Source organism: Gambusia affinis, linkage group LG07 (genome assembly GCF_019740435.1).
Source record: "Gambusia affinis linkage group LG07, SWU_Gaff_1.0, whole genome shotgun sequence".
Taxonomy (NCBI): Eukaryota; Metazoa; Chordata; class Actinopteri; order Cyprinodontiformes; family Poeciliidae; genus Gambusia; species Gambusia affinis.
This window is the reverse complement of record NC_057874.1, coordinates 3,252,798-3,276,285: the sequence shown is the minus strand read 5'-3', so window position 1 is coordinate 3,276,285 and position 23,488 is coordinate 3,252,798. Positions and strand designations below refer to the sequence as shown.

General features: G+C 38.9%; 1 protein-coding gene across 1 annotated transcript; it reads left to right on the top strand.

Moving 5' to 3' along the window:
* The first annotated feature begins 9,391 nt into the window (after positions 1–9,391).
* On the top strand, positions 9,392–22,431 carry p3h1 (prolyl 3-hydroxylase 1). Its single transcript, XM_044121423.1, has 15 exons — positions 9,392–9,920; positions 11,803–11,955; positions 12,667–12,856; positions 12,928–13,059; positions 13,840–13,979; positions 14,876–14,965; positions 15,069–15,121; positions 16,447–16,574; positions 16,654–16,781; positions 16,872–16,967; positions 17,396–17,546; positions 18,764–18,881; positions 18,967–19,042; positions 21,627–21,767; positions 21,895–22,431. The coding sequence occupies exons 1-15, from the start codon at positions 9,456–9,458 to the stop codon at positions 22,318–22,320; spliced, it is 2,487 nt and encodes an 828-aa protein (XP_043977358.1). The 5' UTR covers positions 9,392–9,455; the 3' UTR covers positions 22,321–22,431.
* Positions 22,432–23,488: the final 1,057 nt, after the last annotated feature.

Below are 23,488 nucleotides of genomic sequence, written 5' to 3'. Positions count from 1 at the left end.
CTCTACATAAGGAGCACTTTTACCCTTTTCATTTACTTACCAACAACAAGTTCCCTGCAGTTTTGATCAAACCCTATGGTTTCCTTATATAGTTTAAATGATTTGTGTTGCAGAACAAAAGTATCTTGAGAGTTAAACTTGGTATTCAAGGCTCTCCATACATGTGAAATAATAATTATGTTTTTTAATGGTTCTTTTCCTTTCATTTTTGGCTGGAAAGAAAAAATTTATTGAAATAGTTGGCAGGATTTAGTCATGTGTATTTTAATCTGAATAAGAAGAAGTTATATTTAAATCCAGCTCCATTCAGTTGAGAGTTACTTCATTAGAACCAAAGAAAAACTGAATGATGTCATAACTCAGTTCACCCAAAATATCTTCTAAGAGCCATTGAGTGCAGGAAGGATCTCCAGTAGCGGTCAGTCTTGCAACCAATTTGAAGAGGCTTCTGACTGAAGACTGAGAATGTTATAGCCTCATTACTGCTGTGACATGTTAATGTTAACTTTGAATGTGAACCAGAGGCGCCCGACGCGTTTGGTGTGACCGTACCATAACAGCTCAACATCTGGACAGCAGAGATGCTGTTCCACAGTAACGCCGTCAGCTGTTACTGCGGCGCTGCTAATTTGCTTTTCCATCTCTTTGAATCTGCCTCTGAGTCGATGCAATCCTTTCTCGTTATGATTGATGGAAGCAGCAGTTTTAAAGTCATACTGATAGATTTCAGTCAGAAAGACGGGCTCTGCCTCTCTCATGTGTCATTCTAAGAGGTTAGGTTACCCTGAGCTATCGCTGTAGCTCTGCTGGTATAAGATTAGGCTGCTGCTACTATGTTCTCAGTTGTTTTTCTCTACACAGAAGCTACACCAGGTCTGGAGTTCCTCTTGGCTGTTGCATCTTCCTGGAGGCAGGTGCTCAACTAAACGTTATTAACTTTTTTGCTTTTCATTAACATAGACAATACACCATCAGTTTCTTTGTTTCTTTTTTTGTGTGTATCTGCTCTGTTTTCTCAAACCTCCACTCGGTCGTGGCAGTTTGTTCTGAGCCAGGTTCTGGTTCTGCTGGAGGTTTCCTCCTGTTAAAGGGGAGTTTTCCTTTCCACTGTCGCTGCATGCATGCTCAGTATGAGGGCTTGCTGGAAAGTCAACGAAGCAACACAACGTGTTTGTCCAGGAGGAGTGAATGCTGATGGCCAATGATGCGATGTAATCTGCTGGGTTTCCTTAGAAACATTTTTAACAAGTTGAATAATGACCTGAGCTTATTGCACTATTGGTAACTAGGAATGTATGTGACCAAACTGAAATGAGTTGTTTGTAAAGTGGCAAAAGATGACGTGCATTGTGAATTGGCAACATATACATAAACTAAACCAAACTTAATTTGGACTTTTCTCCTTCAGTTGAACATTTTAATACAAATTTCACTGATTCCTTTCCTTTACTGATTTGCAGTAAAACCTTTTTTTTAGCCACACAGTATGTGCTGGATAATCATCAACTGAGCAAATAAAAATGTCCAACAGGCAAAATCACACTCAGCATGTTAGAAGAAAACACGTTGGTGAGAAAGGAGTAATAAAGATGACAATAAAACATCTTTATTACTTTTTGGTTAGAACCTTCTAGCGAGCCACAATTTAGATTAGCTGTTCAGAACCACGGTGGCTTCATATGCAGGTTGTATTTGCAAATACAAAACTAACCAGTCAGTAATAAATTCTGCAGTAGTCTTGTTTTTTCTGTAGGAAGGGAGCAGAATGAGTCTCAAGTGGGTTTTAATCTGAATTAGTCTGTGAACCACTCCATATTTTTTATTTATTTATTTATTTATTTATTTTTTGGTCCATCTCAATGTGATGAAGCTTAACCATCATTTCTGAAAAGTTACATGTTGTTAACTCTCGTGTCAGTGATGTCACTCGATACCACTGGGCCAAAAAGAAATGTATCTAATTTAGCTCAGATGAAAAGTGGGGAAAATTATTATTATTATTTTTTTTTAACAGGCTGTAGTGATCACTGTTTTCATCAGAGAGACTAAAACACTGATGAAAATTAAATGAAAGTCAAGAGAGTCCCCTTTAAGATAACAGCACTGTATCATAGAGCTCTTTGATAAATGTCCATATCATGAACCTGAACCGGTCAGACACCAGTCTCTGAAACCAGAATATATCGTCTTCATGTGCTAATAACAGAGACTAAGCTACCACTTTGGAAGGGCTGTCATAACAAAACATTATCTAGAGACATGTATCTTTTTAAATACTGTGGTTCAGCTTTGCCGCCCTCAGATGAACCAAAATGTAAAAGTTTGGTCTCTGAATTAAAATTTTCAACACTCTTAAAGATATTACTGCGAGCCTCGTCACAATGCACTAACTACAACAAAATAGTTTTTATTTATTTTATTGTACTGTTGCATCACAGCCCATTGTAAAAACTCATCGGGTGGAGCTTCAGTCTGGGCAGACAAGCCTGACCTAGTAGGTGAATCTAAGCAAAATGTTTGTTCTTCTGACGTTATTGATACGGCAGATTTACAACTTACCAAAACCGTACGACCTTCTGACCGCTGCTGCTTTAAATTCATTGTGATGAAATTAGTCACTCATTTACTTAAAACCAGTTTTTGCCGTCACAGGGTGAGCATGCAGACACATGGGCCTGCAGTCGAAGTCGTGCACCAGAAACCTGCTTGCAGTGCGGCGACGCATCTGACAGCCCTATCACTGCTCTGCTCTTGTTTATCTATAGTGTCATATTGCACCTTTGGGATCGCAGTAGGACTCTCTATGACCTCAATGAGAGCCATATTGTAAAGTCTGAAGAAGATAACCTGTTTGGTCCCTTTTAACAATCACCGTTTGCTGAGATAAAAGCAAAACGGCAAGAATCCAATCAGATCTAACATGTTCTCTGACAAACTCACAGCAACAACCGATGACATGTTTAAGATTTTTTTTATGATTAAAAATCTTAAACATCTGAACATTTATGACTGTTCTCTCTTTACAGCCTTTTCAAACTTTGGAAGTTGACTTATTAGATGTTTTCCAATCATCCACATTGGATGGGTTAATTATCTAACCAGTCTACTTAGCAACTCTGACACACACCGAAAGAGGTGAGAGCAACTTCTCCTCCCACTAAGTCAATATACCTGTCGAGCAGGTAGGCTGGCAAGCTGCCACGTCTGTGTGTTGCACGTAGCTTACTGGAAACGACTTGATCTGTGCCAGAAAAAATACCGGAGACAGAGGGAGTGGTAGATTTTTTTTTTCTTTCTTTCTTTTTTACTGCCGTGATCTCATCACATTGTCACTTGATAAACACATGCAGTCAGTAAACCAGTCACCTGTTATACATTAAACTGACCTCTAATCCCTCTCTGCCGTTACAGAAACCAACATGGAACTATCTGGGAAACATAAGAGGTGAGACAGAGAGAGAGAGAAGCAGTAAGAGATCATGTGTCACGTGGCCTGCTTTGACGTTATAATAGGACTTTATGCTTTATGTTTTATACACACAGGGCCAAAGTTTGCATGGACAAAAACTCCATCTGTGAGTCATAAAGCGTAAAATATTAAAGTGCTGTTAGAATAAAAAAGCACCGCTCCAGTTGTACTGACAATTTCATTGGATTTGGGTCGACATAGAGAAGTTAAATATATATATATATATATATTTTTTTAATAACAAGAATTTTACTTGGTGGCTTTTGTAACGCTGATTGCTTTTTGGTGCCCTTCGTTTAGAGACAAAAGGCTAAATCCAAGCAGATGAAGTAAAACTCAAAGTTGCTGCAAGGCAGAAACTCCGATGAACCCGGGAAGAAAGCATGTGACACAAGGTTTTCTACAAATAACGGCACAAACACGAGTTCTGGTGAAAGCAAGAAACAGAACAGTGGATACCAACAAAATACTGAGCTGGAGACAAACACTAAAGTGAAGCCAATAAAGCACAGTTGTAGTGTTTGACAACTAAGATCAGGTGTATGTGTGTGTGGGCGTGTGTCTGTGTGTGTGTGTGGGTGTGTGTGTGACTGAATCGAAATAACTTGTTTATTAAAGTGTCTCGAGACAACATTTGTTGTGAATTGGGGCGATGCAATAAAAACCGAATAGAAAAGAGCTGAATTAAATTTAAGTGAAACAGCGTTACAAAATAACACGATATGTAGTTTTAAATAGAAATCTGGACTTGCAGCACTTGGTATTGTTGTGTTGGATGGTCTCAGTCTTTGTGGTGTTGGATGTAGTTACATGGTGCAGGTCTGCTCTCATTGTGTTTAAAGGGTCGGTTTCTCTGATGTCACTGCTGTACAAAAACAATAACCACAGTGTCTGGTTCCCCTGGGCGACATCTTCAGAAAACACAAATAGATGTGTTTTTATGCTAATGACAGACATGTTTGTTTTCCTCTTAAATGAGAAGACTTCCAGTCCATTCAATCTTTATTAAAGTGTCTACAACAAGTAGGAATCCAGATGACTCTGACGCCCTTAAATGTAAAGACTGAAACAGAGAGGTTTTGTCTGCCTGTTCATTCATTTTGACATTTGTTTTTATTTATTTTTAGAATCTTCACATGCTCTTGCTCTACAATCACTACTTCCATGATCTTGTTGAGAAGCTCAGAGAGGAAAGAAACATTTCAGTAGCAGCTCACTGGTTATAAATTCACTCTTAGCTGTGTGTGGGTTTTTTTCTCCACTCTACTCTAAAAACTAAAACTAAACTAAAAATTTAATTGGCTTTTGACTTTCCATGACAGATTTTTTTATTCACTCAAGATGTTACTTTATAACATATTTTATGTCTTCTAAAATTTACGTTTTAATGTCTTTGGTCATTTGTGCCTCTTTTTTTTAAAGTGTTCACGAATAAAATTGACTTGGCTTGGATACTGCAACCTCTTTTAGGAAATACAAATTCAAAATCAATTCAAAGATATTTTATTAATACCAAGGGAAAAATAAATTCATTGGGTTTGTTGGGTTGAACACATTCAATTATCTGTCTGCTGCAGCAGCTTAATTAGCCTGTGAAACTAATCTACATCTAAAACATTGATATTGATTTTTTTTCTTTTGTTTGTTTGTTTGTTTGTTTTGTTGTTAGGGTTAGGGTCAGTAAAAATCATGAAGGAAATGCCAAACAGCTTCTAAATCAGATGAAATCAGAAGGTTTTAAGATAAAAAAAAAATTCAAACTTTGTGTTTAGAAGTAAATGGGAGGCAGAATTTAAAACCTCAGCATTTTTGTGCCAAAAGAACAGATAAACATTTATATTTCTCTAAACATCCAAAGAGAAATTGAGCTTTCACAAAGATTTAAGGGAGTCTTAAATTGCTAGTTTTATATGCTGGAGAGAAGTTACATCATACAGCATCATGAGCTTCGGTTCTGAAACATTACTATATATATGTAAATATATTTGCTTTGTTTTTAAGGGCCATGAGATGATATGATATTAGATGTGAATATCTAAAACAAATGAAGGAAATACAAGATTATCCCAGTCACCCTTCAGATCATATCTCTAACCTTTATTGAACAATTTTATGTAACTAGAAACACAATGCCACGTTTCACTTTATGACTAAAAATAGTTTGAGTTCTTTGTTTTATTCAGTTCAGTAGGATTTATTTATTTATTTAAAAAAAAAAAAGATATTTCAATTCAATAGTGTAGCGGCTAAAATCTTATATTTTGGGTTACTGGTGGCTGTTCCTGAAAGTCGTTGGTTTTACGAGCGCTCAATTAAGATTCATAATGCCGATCTTCAGTTTGACTTACAATAAAGTCATTTATTATCAGAACAATGTCCATTATCTTACTATTTCCATTTAGATCCGCATAAATTCGACATCAATCCAAACCAAGCACAGTAGAAAACTGTTGCCTCTTTCCATTAACAACACCTGAACAGAATGATGATTGACCTTAAATAACACCATCCCCTATCAGACAACATGATATCGCCCCCTGGTGGCGATAAACACAGCTGGAAGGAAAGGAGAAATGGCTCCTACAAATTGCATAGTTCAGGGGTCTCAGACTCGCGGCCCGCGGGCCAACTGCGGCCCTCGGGACGATAGTTTGTGGCCCCCACCTTCATATGAAAGTTTAATGTTAGTGTGGCCCGCGAGCAGTGATGTCAGTAACGCGTTAATTTGTAATGCGTTACTGACGTCAGACCACTTTTTTCAGTAACGAGTAATCTAACGTGTTGCTATTTCAAATCCAGTAGTCAGACTACAGTTACTTATCAAAATCATTTTCGCGTTACTATCTTCTTTTGTAATTTAATCGTATTTCCTCTACTCGTCTTGTCGAGTGACCGACGTCTCTATGCGACAGAAATGTAAACAATGGAGGGAGATGCGCATTTTGTTGGTGGAAAAACTGGAACTATTTTGAGATTCTGCCGCCAAGTCCGATTATTATAAACGGCTTTGGGCTTCATTTTTTAAAGTCGCTTGCCGATTTAATGAGTGGCGGGTTGCGCCTTTTTGGGCTCGTTTTTGAACGTGAAGTTGCTCATTTGGGCTTGGAAATAAGCAGAGACTCATAATGAATCCCAGAATTTGTTCGTCATTAAGGTAGTTTTAGTCAGTCTCTCCCTGTTCATCATTTCTCAGATGATCCGTCCCGCTGTGTCTTTGTTAATGTCAAGTTAATATATTACCTCTGAATGACGTCGAGCTTCGCGTTGCGCTCCAGAAAACTACAAACATCGAGACTAATATGAACAGCGCAATAAACGTGGAAACAGCCACGAATGAACGTGTCCGTAGTTGCCAATAATTATAATGGCAACTTAATTCTAATTATTAAGATAAGTGTCGCAAATCTGTGCAGCCATCTGAGCTGTGAGCTGCAGGAGGAGCTCTGTGCGCAGTGACACCAAATGCAGGGCCGTAACGCAGAACCTGGAGGCCGGGGGGGAGGGAAGGAGGGGGGCTTTAAAATCCTTCTTAGAGTTTTCCAGACAACAGTGGACCACACAAACTACTCACGTTTTTTATTTTTCTACAATCTCCTCTTCAGTTCAACCTTATCAGTGGAGACACATTGTTGATGTTACCATTATAAAATAGCTTACAAAAAAGTATTGGCAAAGCTCAATGTGATTTTCACAAGAGGCGGAGCGTTGTTGTTAGCACCTGCTGAAAGTAACTAAAAAATTACTTTTAGTGTAACTTAGTTACTTTCCAAATCAAGTAGTCAGTAATCTAACTAAGTTACTTTTTCAAGGAGTAATCAGTAGTCCGATTAAAGTTACTTTTTCAAAGTAACTATACCAACACTGCCCGCGAGTTTGATATGATTGGCACTTTTCAGTGTTGTGTGCGGAGCTGAACTAACTTACCAATCACAGTGCTTCAAATGGAGCTCATTGACCAAGAGTGCCTCTGAACTCAAAGCCAAGTTCAGGGAGGTGAGTGGAAAAGCAGACAAGCTTGGGCAATTTTTGAGAGAATTGCCACCCAGCTTCCCTGAGCTTTCCCGAATGTTCAAGCGGACCATGTGTCTTTTTGGGAGCACATACTTGTGCGAAAAGCTCTTCTCTACCTTGAACTTCAATAAGTCCAAGTACAGGTCCAGACTTACTGACGAGCATCTTCAAGCTCTACTTAGGGTCTCAACTGCCTCCTCCCTTAAGCCAAATGTGGCTCGGCTATGTGAGAGGAAACGCTGCCAGACCTCTAGCAGTAAGAAGTAGGCAGAAGAAACAGTTTATAAACTGTTATATTCATAACAGTTTATGTTCAATGTTCCATTCATGTTCAGAAAGTTAAAGGTTAAAGAACTGTTAATACAGCCATTTGAATCTGAATTATAATAATTACATTTATCTAGTCTTCTATAGCTGCTGTGTTATTATTATATTTTATTTATTTATTACTGATTAATTTTTTTTCTTATGAATTGTTAATTTATTTATTTTTTCATCTTATTTTGTGTTTAAAAAATAAAAATAAAGACATTTGATAACATTGGAATGTTTTTATGAGAGCTTTTCTTGTGGAAAACCCGATGCGGCCCAGCCTCACCCAGACTCTACCTCCATCGGCCCCCAGGGAAATTGAGTTTGAGACCCCATAGTTGGATCGTAAATGAGACACGTGTCTATCCTGAGACAATAAAACAATATAAAACACTCCTTGACATCGTTTCGGTTAAGACCCCCTTGTCAGCTGCTCTGAGATCCCCTAAAGTTTCTGACCTATAGGATCAAAACCTAAAGGTCAAATCCTCCCTCTCCCCCGATCCACACACCAAGGGAAATGTTTCATTCTTTGACATGAAATCAGATCAATCCGCCATCCAGATGTGGATGTTGGTGAACACTTTGAACTGTGATGAGTCAACAGCGCCCCTCTGTGGACTGATACGGTAATAAATGTAGGACCTTGAAAAAGACTTGTGCACAGCAAAAACACAAAATCCTACCAAGTATTTTTTTTCTCCCCTAAATTCTCATGCAAATATCTTAGTACACTTGAAATGAGGCAAAACTGACTTAAAAGCCACTGTTCAGCAAAAATACATCAGCTGTTTTAAGTAAATAATTCCTTAATATTGATTTAAAAATAAATACTAGCTCTAATGTCAGTCCTAACAGATTTTGACAAGACATTTTTCCCATATTGTGAAAGAAAAAACAAATCGTCCAGTATTCCGACTTCCTCCCACTGTTCGTACTGTTGGGTTCATTTCTCTCCCTAAATTTCCCTTCGATATGAGTGTGCGTGTTTCTCACTAAGATTAACTGGTGACCTGTCGAGGGTGGACTCACTGGAGACAGACACCAGTCCCCCCACCATTCACAATCCTGCAACATAATTCATATCACTCTGGGCTACATTGATAATTTCAGGTAACACTTCCACAAAACCAAAAACCTCTACAGTTGTTGTGGCTGTGGGTTGAAAAGATTAAAGGATTTCTCAAACATGCATGAAATAATCAAAGCAACACGCCAGGTATGTTTCTGATGGAAGCCCGTTTTAAAAAATATAAAATAAATTATCTCATTATAATGAGATAGTATGCCATTATTTTGAGATATTATCTCATAATGAGATACTATCTACCTCATTATTTTGAGATAGTATCTCAAAAATAATGAGATAGTATCTCATTATAATGAGAGATTTTTTTTAACAGAGTGGTGGAAACGGGCTTCCATAGTTTCTGATGAAGGAATAACATTATATCATTATAACATGACCAATTTTTTTTAGCTTTAATAATATAATAATAATAAAAATTGTGTATTTTTTTTTTTTCCAGTATGTAAAATATTTTGAAGGTGTTGGGGGTGGAACGGGGGTTCTCAAATGTCCAATCCCGCCTCCAGACTCTAAAGTTCCTGTCTGGGGGAGAAGGGCCTCCTTCTCTGTGCTGTCCTGGCTCCGGACCCCATCATGGGACCCCGCAACGCGCTGATCTGGACATGTCTCTGGCTCACTGCGGGCTTCTGCAGGCCAGACTCCAGTCTGAGTAACTCAACTTTGGTGCCTTATGATTTCCTCTTCGACGCGGCGGTGGAAGCCTACTATAAAGGGGACTGGCTGGCGGTCATCCTGAACATGGAGAAGGCCCTCCGGAACAAAGCTACGGTCCGAAACGTGAAGGTTCAGTGTCGGCTGCGATGTGACAACCAGTACGCTCTCAGCGAGCCTTTACGAGGCTTGGGTTTTCCGATCCCCGGCGCCGGTTCGGTGGAGGACTTAAGCTTTTTCCAGAACATTCTGAAGCGGGCAGACTGTGTGAACTCGTGCGAAACCGAGAAACTCGGTTCTCCAACTTTGCATCAAGTCAGCGAGGAAGTGGAGCTGGAGTTTGGGAAGAGGACTCCGTACAACTACCTACAAGTGGCCTATTTCAAGGTAACTTCACGGTCGGATTGTAAGCTTTCAGCTTGATTATGGATTTCATATTTTCATTCAGAGCTAAGACAGGTCTGCCTTGTAAACACCCAGCCCCCTCCGTCGGACGGAGACTTCTTGCCACGTCTTAAATTGAATTCTGCCTCTACGTAAATCTGACGTTGGGACGTAGAAGTTCAGCATCGTGTAGTTTGCAGAGTCAAAAATAGCGGAAACGTTTGAGTTTGTAAAATAACTGTGCTTTGTAGTCGGTCGTTTTAACTATTTTCAAGGCTTCTTTAGGTTTTTATGAAGTGAAAATATTCTGTTACCCATTTAAAACTCGGCATTATTTTAAAAACTACACACAATCAGATGTACAATAACACAACACACGTAGTCAGAAATAATATCAGTTTGGCAAAAGGGAGAGAAATATGTAAAACAGACAAAACTACATCCCTTATTCATCTTATGGGACCACTGCATCCATTTATTTGACTATCTGTTTGTCTGTGTCTATGATATACACAGGTGAAGCAAGAAGTTTACATACAGCTTCTCCACAGGACTGAAATCATGGCTGCGCTAAAACACCCACTCTGTTGCCCTTAAGCCACTTTGTAACCACTTTGACTTTATGGTCCTTTTTTTTTAGATCCATCTGTACTCAAGCTTTAACTTCCTGGTTAATGCCTTTAGATGTTACTTCAATATACAAAATATGAACATGCATCTAAAAGATGTTACTTCAATATTCCCACATAATGTCCTTTCCTGACAATGCTATCTATTTGATAAAACATCCCCACAACGTGATGCGTCACAGTGAGGATGGTATTGCCTCTCGTACAAGCGATCCCCTCTGGTTCCACTTTAGTCTCATCATGCATCCAAAAATGAAAATCTTTGTCCCTGTATCCTTTTGCAAACTGCAGTCGGACTTTTTGACATTCCTTTTAGAGTAACTGCTTCTTCCTTGCTGAGTGGCGTCTCAGCCCATGCTGGTATAGAACACGTTTCACTGTGGACACTGAGTCTTCAGCCAGCATCTTCCATTATTCCCTGGCTTTTGTTCTGGGGTCGATTTGCAGATTTTGGACCAAGACTCGTTCACCTCTGGGACACGGAAGCCGTCTCCTTCCTGAGCCGTCTGGACATTGGAAATTCCCATCATGCTAAACATCATCATGTGAACGTTGTTCCCAAAGATGAACCAGATTTGTGCAGCTCTGCGGTTCTCTTCCTGATAATTTGGCCGTCTTCTTGTGACTTTCCAATCACGTCAAAGCAGAAAGCAGAGTGCTCCAGGTGTGGCCTGGAAATACATCCACAGGTGTGCCTCCAATTAACTCAGATGTGTCAGTTAACCTATCAGCAGTTCCCAAAGCAATAGAAATCACCATCTTGGATTTCTCTCATAGTCTAGAAACATGGTTATCATTCTGTATGTGAACCTCTGATTTTGAAGACATTAATAAATAAGTCTCTGACATATTATATCTTTATAAAACGTGAGACATTTAGTCTGATTTAACCTCAGACAGTGAGAAAAATAGTTTATATATAGCTATATATATATATATATATATATATATATATATATATATATATATATATATATTTTTTTTTATTCGGTGTATGTAAACTTCTGGTGTTAACTGTACCTGCAGGGTTTTTCTGACACACTTAAATTTCTATGGCAGCTATGAAATTTGACATCTGCTCTCTGCTTACTTTCATTCCATGTAATCATTTTCATTTCCATAATTGCCAGTAGATAGACATTCATATTTTAGTTCTACTCAGACTGATCCAGGGCTTTCACTGTGTTTTTCATCTGTTTGGTGAATTTATTTCCCCAAGAACAGCAGGTGAACAGAAGTGATCTGTGTCGTTTCAGATCAATAAGCTGGACAAGGCGGTGGCAGCTGCCCACACCTTCTCCCAGGCCAACCCAGACCACCTGGAGATGAAGCAGAACCTGGAGTACTACAGGCTGATGGCAAGAGTAGAGGAGGAGAACTTCAGAGATCTGGAAGCTAAGCCACACATGGTGAGAACTGGAGATGCACCAATCCATTTTTTTTCACTTCTGATACTTAATTATTATTTAATGACAAAGAATTAGACTGAATAGATCTGCCGTTCGATCGGCAGAGTTGGCGGTAAACTAGTTAGATTTACTCAATTGCATTTACTTGAGTAACATTTTTGAAAAAGTGTACCGGTACTTTTAGGTGTTTTTTTTTTACTATGCTGTGCTTTTTTCTTGAGTCATTTTGTTATGAAGTGTCTCTACTTTTACTTGAGTAAAATCTCTGGAGTTTCTACGCACAGAATGGAAAGCAAACATGTTTTAATCAAAACGTTACCAAACACAGACACACAGCTGCAGTTTTTATTGAGTGAAACTGATTTGGAAAATGTTCTTTTTTGTCACACTTATGAATTATTGTCATTTATGTTCTTTTTTCCACTTAACTTTATATTTTGGTCCTTCTGGTGATGTAATATTTAAATAAATGATTTTTTTTTACTCTTGCTTGAGTAATTTATTAGATCATTACTTTTACTTTTTATTCTAGTGACATATTTTGTTCATATTTTACTTGAGTAAAAATGTGTTGATGTAGTTCTACTCTAACTGCAGTCTAACTTTTGGGTGCTCTGCCCAGCTCTGTAGATCAGACACATACCCGATAACCGATACCCGATCTGGAATTGTTTTCAAAATCGGGCGCGGTAACGTGGAGTCTTTCCTCAGGCTGAGTTTCTGCTGGGGAAGAGCTTCTACAGCGACGACTCTTTCGGACTGGCAGCCAAACACTTTGAGAACGCCCTGGAGGAATACTTCACCGCCTACAAGGAGTGCAGAGCTCTGTGTGAGGGGGGGTACCGCTTCGACGGATACGCCTACATGGAGTACAGCGCCGACCTGTTCCAAGCCATGACAGGTGAGGCAGAGGAGGTGAAATACGTTGGCACACTGCGGGTTCATGTTTGATGGAGCTCCTGTTTGTGTCAGATCACTACATGCAGCTGCTGAACTGCAAGCAGCACTGCACCGTGGAACTGGCCTCCGCTGCTGGCAGAGAGGCTCCTTTCGAGGACTTCCTGCCCTCTCACTTCAACTACCTGCAGTTCTCCTACTACAACAGTAAGTCTGTCAGCCTGTCGACGTGAAATAAAGCCTGACGTGAGCACACGTCGGTGTACAAATACTCTAGTGCAGCTCATACCTGTTGTGTGTTTTCACATTTTGTCACGTTACGACTAGTGGTGGACATCTATCGTATCGTTTATTGTGATAAGTTTCTTATCATGACGGGATTCTGATTTATCTTTGTGATAAATTCCAATCAATGATGTTTCAAAAAAACAGCTAAAACTGTTGGCATTGTGGGAAGTTTTTATTTATTTATTTATTACTATTTTCCTTCACTGTTTGTCAAATAAGAGCATCGAGGCATATCAGTAAGTTTGAAAATATGATTAAATGCAGTTACTGTGTACAGTGTGGTGATGCAGAGTCACGTCTATGTGACTGGCTTCTCAAACACGTGTGTTACAATTGGATATGTATTTCTAGAGCAGTATAGAGACTAAATGTTTTGGAGAACTAGTCGGTTTGAATATCTGTAGGATAAAACGAGTCGTCCTCACAATCTGAGCGATCCGGACGACTTCTGCCAGGCAGAATGGGCAAATATTGCTTTGTTAAAATTCCTTTCTGAAATTACAATAAGAGTATTTATTTAGCTTCCAGACGTTAACCTAGAAGTCAAGGCACTCATCAGCGTCATGTTTTGCTGAAAACTGCTACATTCAGAAAGCTTGAAATGAGAAAATAAAACTCCCAACTCAGCTCAACCCCAAGGCAACCCGACCTGGCTGAAGCAGATGATGCTGTGGCTCCTCACCCTCTTCCTTTCTGCAGGTGAGAAGTATGAGCAGGCTGTAGAGTGTGCCAAGACCTTCCTGTTGTTCCACCCTGAGGACGAGATGATGAACCAGAACCTCAACTATTATTCTGCTGTGCTGGGTGAGGAAAAGGCTGCAGCCATATCAGCCAGACAGGTACTGCTGCATTCACAACGCTTCGATTTTATCATTGTTACCGCTGAAGGACAGGAAGACCACCTTTTTAATATGTGGCCACCAAAAAACGATACCTGTTAAACTCTCCATCAAGAGGCAGCTTAGTTTTTTTTGTTGTTTTTTTGAAAATTGGTTAAGTTTTGGCTTGATGCTCATCAAAATGTCATGTTCTTCAGCTACAGTATAAAATATCTTTTTTTGCATCCAAATTTAGATGTGCTTATCAAAAGAAATAGTCCTGAAATGTTTTTCTTTTTTAATTACCTGTGTATATTTCTAAAGTAAGACTATCTGAACCTTTGAAAATGTTTTTGTAGATCAGAGTTTCTTCTGGCCTCGGTCCTCGACTGAATAAACACAAAATCTTTGCAAGTATTTTTGATCTAGTTTCTAGCTATCAAGTAACTTCTCAGAAAGATATGGCAGCTTGTTTCAAGTCAATAATTCTTTAATATTGATGAAGACGTACTAGTTCCAATGGCCAATTATTTCACAAAAATATCCTGTTATGACTGAAATAATCTGTCAATGGAACAAGTAGTTTTTCATCGATATTAAGGAATCATTGACTCAAAATGAGCTCAAATATTCTGCTGAAAAGTTATTTTTAAGTTGGTTTTGTCTTATTTCAAGTGTAAGATATTTTCATTTGAAACTAAACCCAAACTACCTGGTCAGATGTTGTGTTTTTGCAGTGTACCTTCGCTTTTATCGCTATTACTATAAATTTAGGGCTAAAGACTTTGGCTCTCATCTAACAAGCAAAATATTTTGAACCACAAAGTAGTAAACATAGTAAAATGACTGATAATTAGTGGACTTTGTGTTTATTAGATGTGTCACAAGCTGGGATTTGGTGTCTGCTCTGTAACCAGGTGGTGAAACAGTACATCCAGCAGTCCATACTGGAGAAGGAGCTGCTGTACTTTGGATACGAAGCTTTTGGAATCACCTTCGTAGATCCGGTGAGAAAACAAAAGTGCCCTCATCCTGTTTTGCCTTATTGTTATGGGACACCAATAACTGAGGATTCTGTTTTTGACGTGTAAATGTTGTTGTCACTGCAAGGACACTTGGACTCCAGAGGACGTGATGCCAAAGAAGCTGAGGAACAAACACAAGTAAGATTCACGGCACTTTGGCAAATTGAGTAAAGCATTGCAATGTTAGTTTATTCTGTACCTCTATTATAGTAAGTATGTTTTCAATTTGTGTGTCTTCTGGATGTGAATGTCTTACTTTATTCGGCAGAATATTTACTACTGCAGAAAGCCCACATGTATTAGACTTTAACCTGCAGAAACGTTTCACGCAATCTTGCTCTTAATAGGAAGTTTCAGGAAACAAATCAAAAATGCGTAAAATTACACACAAATGTACTAACAGCAACAACCACACAGATCATCGGGTATTTGGATACTTTTGTTAAACTGGCATAAATTGTCCCACCACGGCTACATGTTTGCTGTGAAACTGGCACTAATGTCCACATCCAGCATATAAAAATAAGATGTGATGTAAAAAATCATTGAATCAATCTTATTTAGTAATCGATACTTCGTAAACTAGAGTATACACGCTCAAAAAGGGCAATTCACTCAAAACTCAGAGCAGCAGTGAAGCCAAAGTCATAAACAAGTTATAAAACAAAACAAAGAAAAAAAATATATAAACAAATACACAATTTACATCTACGACAAGATGCCTTTCTCTGAAGGCATGTTCTACCCAGAACTCTTCAAGTGGCATAGTTTCAGTTTCATTGGGTTCTGGTCCAGTCGACAGTGAGTTCATGGAATAGAAATATGCTTTTTTTGTCCCACACCGGGGACGTCCAAATGCCAATTGAATCAGCATTTTAGAGTATTTATGAGATTGTCTAAGAAGGACAACTCTCCAAAACCAAAATTTGACTAAGAAGGGCCCTGGGTGTCTGGATTCTTGAAAGCATTTTCAACTTGATTGTTTGAAATATGTTGTGTAATTCCAGCAAAACATAGAGATCAAAAGAAAAGTTCACTAAATTTGATGTCAAAGTTTAAAAAGTGGTAAAAAGAAATCATTTTGCAAAAACGTCCCTTCATCACACTGGACATCTACCAAACAAAAGACATTCACCACACACCCAGTGTGTTCTTAAATTCATAGGAGGGTCTAAAAGTTATCAAAGTAATCTACACTATTGCAAAATATAAAAATTAATAACATATTTTGGCTCCAAACTAGCAAAAAAAAATAAAAAAATCTAAACTGGCAGTATTATTTAATAAAAAAATCAACATAGTTAAAAGAACAATCTGCAGAACGTGGCAAATTTTTTTCATCCAATTGACCGTCAGATAATTGATAGTTGTTGGCCTACTGGACATAGAAGCTCCTGCACTGATTAGTTATGCTAATCTCCATCTGCTCCTCTGTCACTCTGGAATGATTCTCCGTATCTCAGAGCCGAGAGAGAGACTGCAGCCAGGATCACGGAGGAGATCGGAAACCTGATGAAGGAGATTGAAACTCTGGTTGAGGAGAAGAAGAAGGATTCTTCGGACATGGCCAAAGTGATTGCGCCCCAAGAAGGTGACCGTCCAAACACCAGAGTCCATTGGGACGCTTCATCCGAGAGCTACAGAAATGTACTGTGACCTGCTTCCTCTAGGGAGTGCAGTGCTGTACGATAACATCAGAGTTACCATGACGTCCAAGCAGCTGAACGGCTCTCAGCGGGTGCTGCTGGACGAGGTGATCAGCGACAATGACTGCAGGGAGCTGCAGCGCCTCTCCAACGTGAGTCCAAGCTAAAAGGAGCTTCGTCCTGGATGGCTTTTGTGAGAGAGCGTGTCACGTCAGCGTAACGATCCTACACTCCTCTCCCAGGCTGCCGCTGTGAAAGGCGACGGCTACAGCGGACACCCATCCCCACACACACCTAGTGAGATGTTCCAGGGGGTCACTGTCCTGAAGGCTATCAAGGTCAGCGCCACACTGTGTCACACAGCCACAAACATGTTTTATCTTGCAGAGTAGTGGATGACTGGGTTGGTCACCTTCTTGAAAATAATGGTCACTATTGACAAAAGTGATTATGGTTAAAAGAAATGGTAAAAAAACAAAAACAAAACAAAACAAACAAAAAAAAAAATATATATATATATGTTTAACTTCCCTCTTCGCTAAATGTAAACAGACGTAGTGTGGCGTCAGATTCTAGAGGTTGTAGGATTTCTCTTTTATCATTGGTAAAAGACCTCGAGCCATTTCTCCCACCAGCATTAGATTCTGGCGTTTGTTTTGGTTGTGTTTACCCAGAATGCCAAACAAATTTACACACATACTTCTCTCTGAGTAAAAGGCTTGATCCAGGCTGGCCGTTATATATATTGTGTTTTTATGTTTCGTAGCTCGGCCAGGAGGGAAAGGTTCCTCTGAAGAGCGCTCGTATGTTCTTCGACCTGAGTGAGAAAGTCCGCAAGGTGTTGGAGTCCTACTTCCAACTGGACACGCCTCTGTACTTCTCCTACTCTCATCTGGTGTGTCGCTCTGCCATCGATGGTGAGCTCAGCCACTAGGGGGCGATCATGCTCAGCTTACGGAAAACCATTTCCAGTTTCTAGTGATGAGACTAGTTCAGTCTAATGGAAGAGTAAAGTTAGAAACATTTTTTTTATGAAGAGTAGTGCAAAGGTGAGTGTGTATGTTGTTTTAATGTGTTTTTTTGTGTTTATAAAGCACAAACCTTACTGTTGTCATCAGTTAATGACGGAGTTTATGAACGTGACCAAGCCTCAAATGCCAGCTACTTCCTGTTAAAACACGAAAGTGAAATCATTTACACATATAAGATCGTAGCTCCACGATAATCAAAGACAACACTTACTTAAATAATTTGGTGGGGACTGAGTCTAACATAGTGCAAGACTTAGAGGAAGCTAATATTGATGCAGCTAGTACAAATCTGCTGCAGAGCAGAAAATGCAGTGACCTTAAACCTAAACGCTACGTAGAAGATATATGATCTAAGCACACCAGGAAGTCAAGCTCTGAATGATTCAAATAAATAGGGTTTAAGAGTGGCCTAGTCAAAGTCTGAAACTAAATGAAATTGAGATTCTGTTGTAGGATCTTACAGAGGCTTTCCTTCATCAATTCACCCAGAATGGCTCAATTAATACAATTCTGCACAGAGGACTGGGTCAAAGTAAAACATGTAAAACATTTACTAGTCATAAACACTTCATGGCAGATATGAGGTTGACATGCAAATCATTTGTTTTCCAAATTTGCTTGAATAGTTATCTCCCGTTAATAAAAAATATGATAATGTGAACACAGCATTTTGTGTTTCCTCAGATTATCTTGACTTAATATTTAAATGAGTTTTATGTGCGACATCTTAAACGTTCTTGCAAACCAGGCCCTGATGTTCTGTCGTGCAGCTCACAGGTGGGATGATTTAAATATATGTAAATATATCCAGGCAAAATTATGCCAGAAGGGAAAAAAAAGAAAATAAGATATTTAATGTTTGAGGTGTTTCTCATAAGCTAATTTTTAGTTGAAACCAGGTTTTGCTGCAAATTTGTGCACTTAGTTACGGTGGACCCAAAAAAAAACAAAAAACCGGAAAAAATATGTAAGAAGCAAAATACTTTTCCATGGCGCTTTTGTTGCTAGGTGTTCCACCTGGATTTGTCAGCCTGATGCGCTGTAGGTCAGAGGTCGTGTGACAGTGGGTTGGTTGACTTGTCTTTGTGCCGCTGCTCATTCAGAAAAGCAGGAGGACCGGACGGACCTGAGCCATCCTGTTCACGTCGACAACTGTGTCCTGGTTTCCGACCTCAATCAGTGCAAAAAAGAACCTCCTGCTTACACTCACAGAGACTACAGGTGAGGTTAAAAAAAAAAAAAACATTCTGAGGAGACCTTTGTGTTTTTTTGTTTTCTGCCTAACGCTGCAGTGTCATTCTTTCAGTGCCATCTTGTATCTAAATGATGACTTTGAGGGAGGAGAGTTTATTTTCACTGAGCTGGATGCAAAAACAGTCACCGTAAGTAACAGTGACACACATCAACCCCACAGCGAAACACGGTTCTGGCAGCATTATGCTGTGGGGATGTCTTCTGCACCTCGCAGCAGGGGCCGATGGGAAAATGAGTGACACGAACTAGGGGGGCATTTCTGGAAGATTAGTGTTCTGAACAAAAACTAGTTCTCGATTGAGTTCATCCAGGTTAAAATGAATAAATTCCTGTTCGTAGTTCACCATCTACATACTTTGAACTAAGTTCACATATCCAACTACAACTAATTCTTTCTGATTTCAAATATAGTGTGTCTTTATTAGTGCCACTCCCTGTCCTTTATTTTATTGTATTGTTCCCTGTTGTCTTTGCTCAAGAGTTAATTTCCTAAAACAACATATTTTAATATACTCATTCACAGAAAAGAAAACTATGACAAAAAAGTGTCTGTTTTAGCTGCTGTCGTTACTGCGATCGTTTTTAATCCTCTTACTGGCATCAATATGACACAGATGAGATTTGTCAGGAGTTTTCTTTATCCCTTTAAGCTGTTATTGCAAAGTCAAAAATCCATCTTAATTCAGAACAATGGTCAAAAACTGGAAGCAGAAGTTGTCTTGGACATAAAGTACATAAAGTAATAATTATTTTACAATTATTAAATTATGGAATGAAGAGAAATTTAGGGCGCATGAATGTATGTCTTATCATAAGTGGATTAATCCACCACAATATTCATCTTTGATCCTGATTCTGGAACTTTAATCATTTTTCACTACAAGAATTTCAGTGACAAATTTAACAGATTAATGGAAAGCTTCTTTTGTTTTTTAGCCGCGTTTTATTTTAATTCCCTATCAAATAGTGAGAAACATCCAAGAAATGTGTAACTTAAAAAAAAAACAGTGTAAAGAACCTTTATTCTATTGGACTTGGTTTTGTGTTTTGAAGAAAGTTTTACTTGTTGTTGCTGGTAAATAGATTAAAACATTTTCTAGACCAAATAAACTGGAAAAAAAAAAATGCCCAAAACGTTAGGAGACACCCGGCCATTCAATACGATAAAAAAGTTAGTTCTTTGTTTCATTAACATATTGCACATTTAATCTATTGTTGAACTTTTAAAGAAAAATTCACAACAGAATTATTTTTGCGTTTCTAGTCAGAAAAGCCATACTTTTGGACATCAGTGGACAAATTAGGAAAAAAAAAACAACTTGACTGATGCAAATTAAAAACACGTCTGTTGTTCTTTCCGGTACTCAGCCACAGCGCGGCGGGAGGGAGGAGTTACAAGTTGCAGCTTCTCCTCACTCCATTTCCTGTCTGTAAACAAACAAAAAATACCCTCAGTACCCTGGCTCTTTCCCCCTGAAATATCCAAAGTGTTCCCTAAAAGAAACTGCTTAAATTCACAACATATCACTACACCACCAATGTTCTCAAAATCTCAAAAATGTGACCTGAACTCATGAATGCGGTGTTTAAAATGTGTTTGTGCACAACACTAAAACAGAGTCCAAAAACGCTTTTTATACTGAGGTCCACTTAACCTTGTTGTAACTACAAATGTGAAATTCAGTAGCATTTACTACGTTTTGAACTTGATGGCCAGGATAATAGTTCTAAGCAATACTAGGCAATACCTCTATCTCCAAAACAACACTCTTACAAACAGAGATCACACATGCAGACTTACTGAGGTACAGTTATAAACTACTCTAACTATTTCAATTAAACTAAGCGACAACCTGCTTACTGCAGAAATCACTAGAGAAAAGAGAGGGGGAAAGAAAAAGTGAGAGAGGTGGGAAAGAAAAGGAAAATAAGGGAATAAGAATGGAGCAGAGAAAGAAGCACAAGAAAAAAACCACTCTAAAGTTTGGTTTTCACCTTGCAGAAAGAGAGAAGCCACCGTGAGAACTCACCGTTCTGATTTATTAGGTTTAACACGTTAATTATGATTAATCAATTCCATAGATTTTAACATATTACAGTTTTTAACATGTTTAACCAAGTTTTTTTTTTTTTTTTTTTATTTAACATTTTTTTACACACAAAAGTCCAGACGCGGAACTTTGGTATTCACGTGTTTCTGGTACGCACCGATCACAGACGTCCCTGATGCTAACGTCAACGTCTACATCCACATTTCTGAAGAAGTTCCACGAATGATCAGGAGTTATTGAGACACTGGAAAGACGAATGGATAGACCATCACTCTGCTCCAATCTGATGATTAAAAAAATAAATAAGATTAGAAACAATAAATGGATTTTTTGTGGAGCTCATGTGTCTGTTTATTCAATAATTTAGCAACAAAAAGGGATTTTGAATTCAAAATGTTTCTTATTTTGTCAATATATTTTCATTGCTTTGCTAGTTACGGGCCCTGCCATCAAGTCAAATTTAAAAATATGATGACCACACTTTTCAGATTTTTGTTAGTACATAAACGTGTCCTTTATCTCGCCTCTCAACGTGTGACATAACGGTTCATCACATACAATCCTAATATCATAAATAGATGTAAAATGATGCACTGTGACGATGTTAAAAGTGCCGAGCGTGTCGCCTGCGTCGTGACGTTCGTCTTCATGCTCTCTACAGGCCGAGGTTCACCCCCGCTGCGGCCGGGTTGTCGGGTTCGGAGCAGGGAAAGAAAACCCTCACGGCGTCCGGGCCGTCACTAAAGGTCAGAGATGTGCAGTGGCTCTGTGGTTCACCTTGGATCCCACTCACCAAGAAAAGGTAACGCATCTAAGACTCATCCGCTGACTTCGCTCAATATGAACAATTAAAAAAGAAAACTGAAGATTTATTTGGAGCTGTTCTACTTTTTAAATTTGCCTCTTTTTTTTTTTTTTGCCCTTACCAGGAGAGAATCCAGGCTCAGGACTTGCTGAACATGTTTTCCACACCTGTAAATGAAGAGTTCAGCCAGAAAGAGTCACAGGACTCCGGTGAGTCTGGGCCGGCTGCTTCACAAGCTGACCAGTTGGCAACGGATAAACGGGAAAAGACTCTGGACGCAACGTCTGCTGGAAAATCAGCCGATCGGCTAGAGGGCACGGCTGAGAAAAAGAGGACTACCAAACCTGCTGCTGAGGCCAAAGCTCCGGCAAAGGCTAAAAACAAAGCTGGAGGTACCAAGGCTGCAGCTGCCACCAAAACCCCAAAACAGAAAATGAAGCAGGGCAATAAAAAAGGTGCAGCTCCTGCCGTTAAAAAGACGATAAAAGGTTCCTCCAAGAAGGACTCAACGTCAGCCTCTGATGACAAAAGTGGAAAAGATGAGCTGTGACGTGTGCAGGTGTGAGTGTGTCAATGTGGCGTCTACTTTTTTTTTTTTTTACTTCTCAAGGTCTTCACTGTGGATGGATGAATAAAAGGAAATAGTGTGCTACAATAATTGGATTTGCTTTAGAATGCATTATTGGGCTTTCAGAGTTCAAAAGGTGAACAAGTGAAGGTTCTCTGACCAACTGTGTCAGTCTGCTGCAGTTCCATTGCAAATGGGAGCAAATCTTCGTCTATTTTCTGTTAATGTCGAAAAAAACACAATGTGCCAATTATGGTGTTTTCATAAAATAGGAAATTACATTAAAATCACACACGAATCATGCAATAAGTCACTAAACATCCTGGTAACATCCGGCTGTTGATCGTGTGAAAAAGTGCAGTTTTGCGAAATATATTTATTTTGATACAGCTGAAAAACCACATCATCCTAATGCAAAACCCCCCAACAAAAAACGCTTAATCAAAAAACTGGAGGACGAGGTGAAACATTAACATCCCATCAAATAGAAGGAATACAGAACTCTGGCTCCAGCAAACAGCAGTGATGGGGATAAACTATAAATATCTGGTGTTGAATATGTGGTATGGAATCAGTGAGTCATAAACATGACATAACAGCTGTTATGAACATGAAAGAGTCTTTATGCAACTTTTAATGCATCTTTAAATTCAAATATGCATGAAAAGTGTCAACTTTGCATTAAAAGTGTCATTATTTACCAAACGACACTTAAGGACAACAGTCATAAACATTCATGAAGACTCCTTCATGTTCCTGACGTGTTATGTTTTGTTCATAATGTTTTTATCCAAATGACCAAAATCATCTTTTGAAAACCGAGAACAAGAGAAATCCTAACAACTGTGCAAACCTGACACCACTCCATTTTTGTCTGCATTTTGTGAAAAAGGAAGATGCGCTCGGTGTCTTCTTCAGAGGTTTTCATGTCATTTCCTTCAGTGGTTCTTGGTGCACAGTTGAGGGTGGGGTTTGGATCGTTTGACACAGTGCAGTGTGAAAGCGAACCGCACCAATCAAAAATGGCAGATAATGGCAGACATTACTTGTATAAATGATTTTGTTTAGCAGTATAAAACTTATGATAAAGTGCATGTCGTGATTACGAGTCAGCTTTGGCGTGTGAGCCAAGTGTTCAGTGATACATTCC